General features: G+C 38.5%; 1 protein-coding gene across 1 annotated transcript in view; it reads left to right on the plus strand.

Annotated features, from left to right (window-relative positions):
* The first annotated feature begins 2143 nt into the window (after positions 1–2143).
* The window catches only part of ubash3b (ubiquitin associated and SH3 domain containing B), a 93681-nt gene continuing 81917 nt past the window's right edge, over positions 2144–13907 (plus strand). The window contains 1 exon segment of the mRNA NM_001102961.1: positions 2144–2534. Within this exon segment, the coding sequence (NP_001096431.1) occupies positions 2407–2534 (128 nt within the window). The 5' untranslated portion in view covers positions 2144–2406.

Genomic DNA, 13907 nt, shown 5'->3' on the forward strand with positions numbered 1-13907 from the left:
ACTTGTGTAAATTCATAGGTTTAAAACAATTGTACTTTATAGTTAATGAAAAGGACATTTAGCAGAAATCTTTAGCATGTAAGCTTTCCCCACAACCTTTAGCAGATTATAACATACTGCAAGTTGTATTTTAACAACAGCTGGAAGGCTGCATTGTGACATCCCTGGTATCAAAAAGCATAAATTGCTGCAATAATATTAAAGGAGAACTACATTTTCTCAGATTATGTACCATGGTAAATGTGCAAACCTTCCCCATTCTTCATAGCAGCACTGCTGTGAATGATAAGATGCTAGAAGCTTCCTGTTCTTCTCATTATAAACTGCCATGGCAGTTATTCTTAGCCCACAGCTTACTGCCTGAGGCTGCTTGAGTTTGAAATATACTAAATACAAGTCAAATGTCTTATATTTTACATAATAGGTTTAAGAGACACAAATGACCACAGTCATAGACATTCAAAAATGGATGCAATTGTTGCATGTATTGACCATTCTGTTATAACACAATCCTTGCTTTTGTACTTTGTATATATTTATACCATTGTGCCTGCTCAGTTTGTTCTAATACTGTAAATTGTGTGCCTATTTACACAGGGGATTCATGGATCCTGAGTTCAGTATTAAAGAACACCCAGCACACTTGTAACTTGCCCCAGCATTGGCTTGTGTGTGCTTGTTCTCGTGTGCATTCATTTGCATAGCTGCAAGGGCCCAGACTTGGGATAGACGATAGAAGTACATGTCAACTGTCCCCCCATCATTACACCCTAGGTTCATGCCTGTCCTGCCTACCCCTAGTTCTGGCACACATGAGTAACATGGGCAGAGCATCTGCTAAAGGGGTGAACCCTGGTGTATTTGCATGTGCTTGGGTGTGCTAGTATCTTCACAAGGCTTCCCACTATGGACTGCATCATTAGGTGCAGCAGATGTGTCTAAATCATAAAAATGCACAAACACAATTGCACACAGTTTAATGTAGGTAAATATATATATTAACTTAGTTTAATATAGGCAAATTGCACACTACACTAGCTGTGGTCAATTAACCCTCTGTGCCACAGATGGTCACTTTTTCTACATGTTAGTAGTTAGTGGTTTTGACTAGATCTTATAGGGCAAAAAGAAAAGTCCTGGGATACACTAGAACATGGGACCCCAAAATAGACGGCACTCTTTTTATAACAAATGTTAATACTGTAAACTGGCAGATATTTATATATAAAGGCTTCTTCTGCTATAAAACGCAGTGTATAAAAAGCAGAAACCTGTGTACAAGTATGGGCCCTATTATCCACAATGCTCGGGACCTGGGGTTTTCCAGATAAGGGATCTTTCCGTAATTTGTATCTCTATATCTTAAGTCTGCTAAAAAAAATAATTTAAATATTGAATAAACCAAATAGGATTGTTTTGCCTCCAATAAGGATTAATTATATCTTAGTTGGGATCAAGTACAAGGTACTGTTTTATTATTACAGAGAAAAAGGAAATCATTTTTAAAAATTAGAATTATTTGCTTAATATAGAGTCTATGGCAGATGGCCTTTCCATAATTCAGAACTTTGTAGATAATGGGTTTCTGGATAAGTGATCCTATACCTGTACAAAGCATTAGGTAGTGGCCACATTTTAAGTGGCCATAGCTGCTTATGTGTTGTTGGGGCACATTCTGTAGGTTATTATCCCCTGGGCAGGACTACATGAGCTTCCCATGGGTGCCATTTGCCTCAGCTCCCTGGGAACATTAACAAAAAACAGTCTAGAGCATTTCAGTATGATAGCCCGACTTTCTATCTGAAAAAAACTGAGCTCTTTATGAATCAGCTAAACTATTGGCAAAGACCACCGTCAAGAATTAGCCTTACTGCTAGTGCTAACACGCTGCCCAAGGATATTCGTTAGGATGGCAAATGAGCGCTTTTACCACTAGGTGGCATTTAATTGGAATAATGCAATAAGTCACATAGTAAAATGTGCATAAAACAAGTTAGTGCCTCCAACACAAGAGCTCTGAATTCCTTATTACTGGCAAACAGGATTCACACACTTCCACTTTAAGAAGCGGGGTGGGGGGGAGCTGTTTCATGCAAGGGGAAGTCTGCTCGTAAGAAACATCGTTAAATTAAACCATTCAAAAATGATTTCAGAGACCCTACCTGTCTGCAGGAAATGAGAGGAGGTTTTGCCTGGAATGCACTATGCGCTAAAGTGAAAGGATCGCTAATACAATGTGTGAGAGGCAGCCGAGCAGGCACTTCCTACCCTGACTGTCTGTGTGATCTGCTGCACCAGGAAGCTGCCGGCAGCTGCTGATCTGACAACACAAGCTGCTGTCTTTATCAGCTCTTTGGGTGACATGGCTGAATTCTGAGGGATAACACTCTAACTGCTGCCCAGACCATGGCTGCTAAGGAAGAGCTCTACTCCCAGATCATCCCCAGAAAAAACAGGCAGCACCGAGCAGGGACCATTAAGCATGGATCGTCTCTGGAAATCCTGCTCTCCATGGGTTTCCCAAAAGCAAGGGCGTGAGTAATTGGTCACATTCCCTCATTGTTTATTTGGACTGAAATAAGAGTGTGTGGCTGCTGCTGCTGCTGCTGCTGCTGCTGGAGGGAGATGGCGTATTTGTCTGGTTCGGCAGTGGCTGCTCCTAGAGGGAAAGCAGTGCACCCAGCAGGGAAGTGATGCAGGTTAATACTGTATAGCTATGTGTTGCAGGAGCAACAGCACAATCTCCGTAGGGGGTCCCATTTCCACTTTTTGTAGGACTGTCACTAGGCAGCCTCAGGTTACACATGAAAAGAACTTTAGTATATTTAGATACATGCAACCCATGTATACCACATGCTTTTTAACACATGATAAGTATTAGGCATGTCCCAACTGCATGGTTCCATAGGCTGTTATTATTCAGCTCCTACAGACAGACAGCTGTTGACAGATAAGGCTGTCAATTACAGTTTGCAGGGCATTTTAACATTCCGGCTTTATAGCCACCTGTTTTATTTTGTGCTGCCCTGAAACAGCATAAAAAGAGCTGACTGCTTAAATGAAGCAGAAGACAGTATTGGTATTAATCTGCTCTTTAATTAGCCTACGGAGGTTTATGGTATTAGGTTGATGAAACCCATGATTTCCCCTTAACCTTTGTCTGATACAATTATTAGCAAAGTATAGCAAAGCACAAGAATTTACTGCAGAAAAATTAAGGATAGCTGAAAAACCTCTTGGGGCTCCTACTTGACAGTACAGTGGTGGTATTATAAAAGCAAAATATTTGGCAGGGTCAAGCCTTTCCATGCTCTGCAACAGTTGATATAATGTACTACAGAGAAGTAGTGTGCCTTCCAATGGCAGTTAGAGGACAATTCATGACTCAAAACAGTTATTGTCCATTTTGAGTTAGTGTGTTTTATGCATGATAAAGCATCCAAATTATATAGCACTTATTATTTACAGAACCCCCAAGGATGGAATTAGTATGGCAACATATTTAAGGTGTATGTAATGGCCCTAATAATATGGTATGGTTTAAGACTGCAGTAGCTTCTACTAAACCTCTGCAGTGCTGGTAGATACCAGCGTCAGCTTTCACTGCCTTGGGCAGTTGCTGTCCTGCTGTCGATTTTCAGAAAGGGGCCAATGATTACTCATTTGCAAGATATAATTCCTACTTAATACCATGGGAAGCCCTCATGCTATAACTGCAAAATGTACCTGTCGATATATGGTTAACCATATAACTGGTTATTTCTAACTACAATAGGAGCTATTTATCGCCCAGTGTGACATATACCCATTGGCGAGTGCTGATGAAACAAAGAATCTTTGCTTTGTGAATGTGGTCAGAATTTGTCAAACTTTTGTTTTCCAAGGTACACTGGGGCCCCATTGGGCTTTATATTTTTGGTATGTTTTTACTATATCTATGTGTCTGCCTTAAAGGGCTTGCTTGGGTCTTAAGCTGGCCATACACTTGCTGATATAATCATATGAAGAAAAGTTTTGTATGATTTTCAGACCGTGTGTGGGCTCCGAATAATCATTCTGACAAATATCCTATAATGCCAATCTGTTGTTTAGTCGATCGGACAGGATAGAAATTTCAGTCGGATAACATATTGATCTTTGCATGTATTGCTTATATGACGATACCAATGGGTGACCTATGACATTTAAACAAAATGCACACACCCACAGAGAAACTTGTACATTGTACATATGTACATTTGTGAAATTTGAATGCTTTAAAAGCCATTAGCAACCGGAATGCTTTCTTTTCTTCTTTTCCTGATGTGATGTTGCCAGTCGTATTGCACATTCTGCTCTGTTTTTGGCATTCATATATACTGGACTCATTCAACAGAAAGCAAAATCTGTCTTTCAATGGAAAAATTGCCGAAGCTGTGATCGGAACATGTTCTTTCAAATAAACACGTACTATATGTTTAAGGAAGAATATCATTCCCGGGATGAAAGTTTCCATACATCATACAATTGTTTGTCAATTAATGGCCAGAACATCATCTGATTCAATGTTCCCTCTAATTTCTTCTTGACTGTGTTTGCAAAAAAATTATTTTGTGCACACTTTTTAAAACCATGTGCACACTATAAAAAATGGTGTGTGCAGTACATAAGTATGTGTGTGTTTTCACACAAAATTCTTTGTAGGCACCACAAATTATTGTGTGTGCTGGTTTCAAAATTTGTGTACGTGAACGCACAGCTTAGAGGGAACATTGATCTAGTTTGTTATTTTTTCAACTTTAAAACTACAATTTGTATGTTGGTTTTAGATTGTTGCATTAAAATGTACGATCAATATTCGAACGTTCAGAGATACTCCTGTAATGAGGCACGGTCTGAGGTCCTTGTCTAAGACAACTCTTTGACAGGGGTGGCAAACATTGCCCCTAGTAAACTTAAGAAGTAAATTTCCATTTTCTTAATTGGAAATTTATGTCTCTTTATGAAGAGAGCAAAACAACGCTCCTTCCACTAGTAAATCCCCTCAACACAATACCACAGGCCGCAGGAGTGGCCCGTTTTATAGCTTATCACAAAATATTGCCTGTAATCAAGAACCAACATCTTTTAAATTTCCTTTAAGACCTAATACTGCAAGTGCGGTAACAGGATGTGCCTGACAATACAATAAGATCCCTTTAATAAATAAAGCATTCCATATCGATCTTAAGAATTTAGGTGCATCACCTTGACTTACAAAAGAGATACAAGCTGGAATGGTGTTGATTTAGGGGCCTGCTAGCCTGATGTTGTCATAATGCAGCATTCTGCAGCAATATGGAATTTATCCCCTACCCCAACCATATTGCAGTAGATAAAGTAATACTGTAAAGCCCAGTACATAGAACCCTTCAGCTCCTACTTGCCAGTTAGGTTTTAGTGAAATGAGAACTTTTGTATTTCTATTTCCTTAATAAAAGGCAGAAGGGCCATATTGGTAGAGTTGCCCCTTCTTTGGAAAAAAGACAACCATTTTTTTTTTCCAAGTAATTACTAGGATACCAAGTATCATATTTTTGGCAAAAGGTGTAAAGTATTGACCAGGTGGCACCACTAAAATGAGAGCAACTGACTTAGTAAGACCATTAAAAAGGTGCAAATGCAGAGGACTGGGCCTAGCAAACTTACTTTATTACTATAAAAGCAGCACAATTGGCCCAGATCCCCCCATTGCATGCTCAAATAGATCCACCCCATTGGGTCTCCATAGAGTCCCACTTTTCTCGCCCCTTCTCTCCAGAGTGCCTGATATGGAGCTCGAAAACATGTAGGCCTCCTTCATGTAGCCCCTGCTTACGATTAACACTGAAAATTTGGGACTCCACAGCTAAAATTTTATCCCTTTGCTCGGCTCATACCCCAGCTGCCCCATTTGTGGGCAACCTCAAGTTTCCCCCAGGTCTTAACCCCAATTTATTCACATGGTGGACCCTTAATAAAACATGGGCAATGGGGCACCTGTTAACCAGATCTGACCCCTTCCTGCCGCAAACTTCCCTAGATACCTACAAGGTTCCCTTTTCCGATTAGTTACGCATGAGACAGCTCTTGCACTTTGCCCATTCCCAATGGAGTTTACACAGCCAGCTGGATAAATCAGAGACCTTCTTTGAGAACTGGTGCCTGAAAAATCCCAAACATAGGAAATCGGTATCCCTATTGTATAGTGCTTTTTTTCCAGAAGAAATAGCCAAAAATCTTTCATACGTTACAGCATGGCAAACTGATATACAAACCAGCTTGACACAGGAAGAATGGGAATCTATATGGCTAACGGTTAAAGGCTTCTCACGCAATGTCTCCCTACTAGAGGCAAACTATAAAGTGCTCCTTAGGTGGTATCTTGTTCCAACTCGCATAGCCCTCAGCTGACCCAAGGTGTTTTCGGGGATGTGACAAACCTGGTTCGATGTTCCACATATGGTGGTCTTGCCCTAAAGCCCAGAGATTCTGGATAAGAGTATTTACTATGGTTCATTCTATTTTCGGGATCTCGGTCCCTAAACATCCAACTACTGCCCTGTTATGTAAAAAACCTGACGCTCTTACAGTGAAACAATTCCAACTTTTTATAGTTATCATGACAGTAGCTAAACGTATAATTGCTAAAGCTTGGAAAATAAAACAAATTCCGTTCGAAGCTCTCAAAAACAGAGTTGATGGGATCTTGGCAATGGAAAAAATGTCTAGTATCCTATCTGATTCGCACAAACAATTCACCAAAACTTGGGAGCCATGGCTTGTTTACAGACATGGGGAGGCTTACCCTACTTCCCTCCTTTCACTGTAATCTCAAAATATAAAACAATACCCATTGATGACATCGACCACAGAAAAGCAATAAAGCTTTTGATAGGCCAACACCCCCCCCTAACAAAACTAAAAGCAATATAACCTGCCCATTGTATGTAGTTAAAGTTAACCAGTTTTAAGAATACAAAAGAAAGGGACCTAGGGCAGCCCCCTAAGGGAACCCCTTTCCCCCCCCCATAGTATGTTTCCAGACTACTGACTAATCAACGTGCATAATCTTTACTTTATCTTATCATAAAGCTTCATTACATTACAATATTGCTTCTCTATACACACTATGATATCTGTATAATAGCCTGTATGTTCTATGCCTAATCTGAAATAAAAAATATATTGAAATAAAAAAAAAAAAGTGCAAGTGCAGAACTATCTAACGTTCCCTAAAATGTTTCATCGTTATTTACTATGGGAGCAAACCATACAGCTACTTTTTCAGGTCAATCAATTTATTCCGGGCCGCTCTGGAAATAAAGTATGAGAACAGAAATCAGTAGTGTTTTACTAAGGGGAACTAATACCGCAGAGATGAATATGCAGCAGTTCACTTAGGAAGAGAAACTGTTTGTATTCTTGATAGAAAAGCCAGCAAACATCAAGTCTTAGGGAGACTACAAACTACTTAATCATCTTGTTTCTTATAGGGAAAGTGCTACCTGGAACTTTCAGCCAACATTTCTAGCATAGCTAAACTGTGCCATAACTGGAAAATGTTCTCAGAAAGAAAGGCCAGACAAAATATGGAAATAAGTATGATAGCAATAAAAATAGTTTACAAATAGTTTGAAAAGTCATTTGACTGTTGCATTAAAAGCCCAGAGATCTGCCTTTTTACCTGTATTTTGTGATTTTCATTTTCCTGCTGTGTGGCTGCCACGCCTGTGCATGCTACTGTTGCTTTAGGCCACTGGTAGTACCACAAACAGGAGCAGACTGAGCATTAGATGTGCAAATGTAGATGTATAAGCAGCTGGGCATATTGATTACCTACAGCAGCAAAATGGCTCTATTCGAGGGATACATAATTCATTGTAACCACTGATGGAGGTCTACACAATGAATGCAGCATTTCTTGTATTGGAGCCCTTTGTCAATATAGAAAATGATGTAGCAAGAGTAGCATGAGAAATCAATAATAGATAAAAATAAGTGTAAGCGAGTACACATTCACATTAAGAGAACACAAGCTATTTTAGTACTTCTGCAAACTTCTACTCTCCTCTTATTTTTAACCATTGCTGGTTAAACTAGCAATGTACCGAGTACAGCCCTTCATCACATACACAAAACTTAGCTTTCTGTCAGTATTATAAGATGTTTAAAGTACTCATAATTGTTCTTTATACCCTGTAGCCCTTCATGAATGCATCTGATTCAAGCCTTATCTGCGCATGTGATTACTGAAATACACTTTCCATGACCCTCCCAAAGATCATGGACCTACTAATCCAATATTTATTTTATTTGCAAGCATATGCTGAGGTCATAATGGGTGAAAATGCAAACCATTTTTAAAAAGGGCTATCTCACAGACAAGCATGGGTGCCTTAAACCTACTTAATAGTAAGTGAGGGTAAGCGAGGGTAGGGGACCTTTCCCTCTTCCTTCTTCCAACAGTAGCGCAAGAAACTATTTAAAATGTTTGTCAGCAGAAATATTTTGGTGGTCTCATGTACAAAGTAGTTTGGGCCTACCTTTTGTCCACCAAAAAACCCAATTACATGGGTTATATGAGCACGCACATTTTGAGCACAAAAAAATTTGCATTCATTGTGACACGAGCAAACAGTTTTTAAAACTGCACACACAAGTTTAAAATGTGCGTTACAATTTTTTATTTCAGATGTAGACGAGAAGGAATAGGAGGAAATTTTACATAAATATACCAAAAATATTTATTACTGAATTATGTTAGCTAACCTTAATAGGTCTGACATTAGAAAACATCAATTATAACTGGCTCTGAATAGTATCACTTGTGGAAGTAAAAGAATATTGATCCCATGACAAATTAAGTGCACACTGGGTATTATTTATAGATTTATATAACACTGTTTCATTGTATTTGTTGAGAGTGAGACACAATATATTTTGTTCACATTATACACACAGGAACTACGGGGGTGGGTTGATGCTGCTTTCACTGCCTGTCTGATCACTGGTGTCAAGTTGCTTCTATAGAATAATGTGGGAATGTCACAGAAAACATTGCATATTATATCATTATTAACCTCACAACAGTTTACATAGTCATTTCTGGACCCCGTACCAGAGGCAACATTCCCAAAGCTACCCTATGCACTAGATGCAAATTTTTAGTAAAAAAAATTTGGATTTTTGCCATTGCTTGTAAACTGCTGCCTGAGGCCAGAAATTCACCTGGAGCAGCCATGTCGAATTCATAATGTTATTAATCCAATGAAAATGGCGTTAAAAATTCCAAGTATCTTGCACCGATTCTATATTGTCATAAGTTGATCTGAGAAATGTTTGCATGGATTTAAAGTTTAACACCAAAGCATTGAGCAACACTGCATTGCCAAAACTGGAGTTAGGCTTTTGTAAATGTGACAGTTTTATGCCATTAATCTTTTACGCCAGTTTCACTTTGGCTAAGCTTTTTGACATCTTCTACCTTCCATATGTGTGCTTAGGTATGCATTGTGGGTAGAGGAGCAAGAGAGGGGGTGGCAAAGTTTCTTGAGGGCATACATCATACTGCTGAGCCTACAGCTGCAGATCGAACTTGTAGGTATAACCTAGCATGATGTACAGTTCATGTCTGTTTATGTCTGTTTTTTTTTTTTCTTTGCATAGATTCAGTGTATCTTATTCTCAACAGTTCTGCACACAAAGCAATGTAAAATGTTAGCTTCATTGACAAGTTTAGAAATAAACAGTGCATGTAAAGGTATCAATAATAAACTAGGTAGATCATTAGTGAGGGGATCAATTATTCATGTCACAGTGCAGTGTTTACATAGTACATAAAGTAAAATACATTTTTATGTATTTATTAGTGAATTATATTTTTTCGCAAACTGCATTGCCATAAAGGAAATGGATAACAATATTTACAGAGGTGGGATGTTGCAGACTTAACAAATATGATCCTCACAACTTCAAATGTTTTGCTATTTTATCTTATCCTGCATTGTGGTTGTATTATAAGCAGAATCTGCAGGTGATATAAATCCATATGACTTAATTAATTCTCTCTGTTGGTTGATGACTTTTTACAGCAACTATTTAACGTTACTTTAAAAGTTTCTGAGTTCCTTTATTTGCATTGAGAATTAACGCTGATGGCTTAGCTGCAGTATGTTTCCATGTGAGTTTGACATAAGTGTTGAGCAAGTGCAATTTATATCACTTCCTTTGGTCAGCTCTTTCCTTTTATGGAAAATGTGCGGGTGGGGGGCACCTCTCCTTCGTATGTCTTACCGAATAAACATTTTGCAAGAAAGCAACGGCTAATTTGAAATTTAATAGGTGCATTTGTACGGTATAATTATCTGTTGATTTTCCGTAATTTCATATGAATGATGTATATCTCTTTGTGCGGTTGTTGTTTTTTTTGTTTAAATGCCATGCAACATATGGTGTAAAATGTGTTGTAATTTTTTTTAACTCTTTTATGCCCGTAGTTTAAAGTGACTTTGAGTACATTTGAGATGTACAGCATATAAATTATACACCACAGTAGTGCAAAATAGTTTTATTTGACTGTAAATGTTATGTGGTTGTTAAGAGGTTATGAAGAGTAAAGCTGAGTACATATTGTGCTTTGAGCCTTATTTGCAACATGTGTGATCTTAGAAAGCTATGAAATATTTGAACACTGATAGAAGTCAGTTTATTGTTGAAAGAAAATTCTACAGGGTTGTATTTACAATATAGGCATGTGAGAGCCTGTTCCTCAGGGGGCAGCTTTATTGGGGGCAGCCCTCAGTTGCCTATATTATAATTAAAAAGGTTCTTAAAAAAATCAGTCTGCTGCCAGATACTTGTGGCTAAATATGGCAGTGGAGCTAATGGGGAGAAAGGGATATCCTGTTATTCTGCAATTGGTTCAGGGCTGTTTGACCATGTGTTAAAGGAAGGGGGCAGGCCAGAGGTCTCCTGCCAAGGGCTAAATACAGGTTTGAAGAATTTTTTTTTTACTGCGGGGCATTTATATCAAGTCATTTACAAACAATGGGGCAGGGAACAAAGTGCAAAAAATCAAGAGGACGCACTAATTTTTGCTTCATTCTTTGCAACCTGCCCCCCCCATAAATGCCCACAGACACAGATCCTTGCTCTCCAGAAGAAAGCAAACGACCTGTGCTTTCCCAGTGAATACAGTGCAGCCTGGGTTCAGCAGTGCTGTATTCTTGAGGGGTGGGCTGGAGGAGATGACTCTGTCATGCTCAAGTTAGGGATCGCCAGCTGTTGCATGGTGTAAAGGAGCCCTGTCCTTTCCGCCTGCCCTTTAGCTAGCAAAAGGTACAGTGGCGTCTTGTGCCTGCCAGCTCTGTGCTCTGGAGGTGCAGAATGCAGAAGTGCCCTAGACATTACTGGGACATTTTTTTAATGTGTACAGTCTAATTTTATTAATTGCAATCATGGTGTTAAAATATAGCTCTTAGTGAAATATAGTTGTGTGTTTGTATGTTTCTTTCATATTTTTCTCATTTTCATTTTTAAAGTCCTTTTTATGTCAGCTGTCTTATTTGTCCTTTACTCCCGGCCTTTCACTGGAAGAATGCAATCTTTGTTTAAAGATTTGTATTTCATATACAATATTTGTTCTTTTGTGACCTCCTCCCCCGCTCTTACCAAGACCACATTGCAGTTTGAGGCTAGTCTCATGGTTAAGAATATTTTGCAGCCACGACTGAGTTAGAATAGATCTCAAACCTGTGTTGCTTGTATTAAACTAATCATTCGGAATACAGATGTTATTTTTGCTCACAATCAACCATTGTAGACATTTGTGATTCCTTTATAGGTCCAATAAAGAAAGAGCAAGGATTTCTGGACCTAACTATGCACATCATTCACATAAGCCCCTGACCCAGTAAAGCATACATGTTCCTATCACATTCACACACACTTTAGTTAGTTTTTCTAGGAGCTAGGTAACTGTTTTGTATGTTATATCTCACATGACTTGTTAAAGGAGAACTAAACACTAAAAATTAATATGAGTAATATACTTTATATACTGAACTTAATGTACCAGCCTAAAGGTTCAGCATCTTTATAGTAGTAATGACCCAGGCATTTAAAGTTGTCATAGCAGCTCATTATCTTGGATTTTGTTAGAAGTATCAGTGACACTGCACATGCTCAGTGCACTCTGGGCAGCTATTGAGAAGTAAAGCTTAAGGGTTGTTTCAAATTATCAAAAAACTGTCTGTTATCAAAGCTGATGCTACAGGGCTGATTATTAAATGTTAATACTAATTGCACAGGTTTTAAACCTGTCATGTACTTATAATGTAAATTATTTACTTATAAGCTTTGTATCCATTTAATTTATATTCTACATATACAGTATATTTTGAGTCGATCCCTAAGCTCAGATAACACAGTAGTACAAAACATGTACAGTGACTCAGCAGAAAAAAAATGGGGAGCTTCTGGGGCATACACAGAAGCACAGATCTTCACTGCCATAGGGCTGTGGTTGCCCCAGGCATGTAATAGCCAAAAGCATAATATACAACTTTTTAGATAAGCTTTATTTCTTCTTTAACGCTCTTTAGAACTTTCCAATGCTGAGAGCTAAAGTCCAGCAATCAATTACGTAAGCCATGGTTGAACAGCATATACATATATAATTATTTATAACCACTGCTCCCATATGCTTTACTGTAACTCCCACAACACACTCATTATCAATGGTTAAAGCATGCTGGGAGCTCTACGTTCAGGGGCTGATTTGCATAGCTTCACCCTTAAGTTAACTTTACGTATGTCATAGAATGGCCTATTTTTAGCAACTTTTTGTTGCTCTTTATTTTATATTTTTTTATAGTTTTTAAACGATTTCCCTTTTTTTTCTGCCTCTTACCCTGGTATCCAAAATATTGTTGTGTGAGGCTACAATTGTATTATTATTACTATGTTTTATTACTTTTCTTTCTATTCAGGTCCTTTCTGATTAGTATTCTAGTCTCTTATTCAAGCCACTGCCTGATAGCTTGGGTAATGGACCTTAACAACTAGATAGCTGCTGAAATTTCACACTGTAGAACTGCTGAACAAAAAAATAATTCATAAACCACAAAAAATTAATATAAAATGAACTCCATATCATTATACTAAAAGTTAAAAGTGAACTACCCCTTTAATGCAAGAGAATGTTTTCATGAGTATCCTGTCTAAACTGCTTAATCTGCTTTCCTACCTAACGCTGGAGACATCAAACTTTTGCATACCTTTTAATGATCTAAATTTCCATGGAGCAGTCCCCAAAATGGGCAGGGCTTTCCTGGTTTTGTGATTATCGGGGGGTATTTGGGCATATTTAGGTGTCATCAAGGTGGATTGGGCATAACATAATTTATCTCTTTTTCTAACTCAAATGTTGGGAGGTGGTTTTTGTTACATCTAAATAAACTTCTTACCATCACCATATTCACAGGGCTATTCTGAAACCTGTGTAGCCCAGAGGGCTTCTAATTTATGCTTTTAATTTCTAAAGCCTTGAAGGTTGCCATGTTCTGTGGAAGCTGTGTAATTAGCCATATCTTAGGCATGAGGTGCCAGCCTTCTAAGAATGCAAAACAGCTGAGACTTCAAGCATAGTCTGCAATTAGGGGTGCATCACAGCTGAGACTTCAAGCATAGTCTGCAATTAGGGGTGCATCAAATCCAGGATTCGATTTGGGATTCGGGTAAGATTCAGCCTTTTTGGGCAGGATTTGGATTCGCCCGAATCCAAGTGCTTGGCTAAATAAGGTGACTTTTGGTCATGTAAGTGCGCACTTCTATTTAACCCTTACGTAGTTTTAATTGCATAAGCAAATTAGGGTTTGGGTTCAAATTCAGTTTGGTATTCAGCCGAA

The sequence above is a fragment of the Xenopus tropicalis genome, chromosome 7, assembly GCF_000004195.4.
Source record: "Xenopus tropicalis strain Nigerian chromosome 7, UCB_Xtro_10.0, whole genome shotgun sequence".
Taxonomy (NCBI): Eukaryota; Metazoa; Chordata; class Amphibia; order Anura; family Pipidae; genus Xenopus; species Xenopus tropicalis.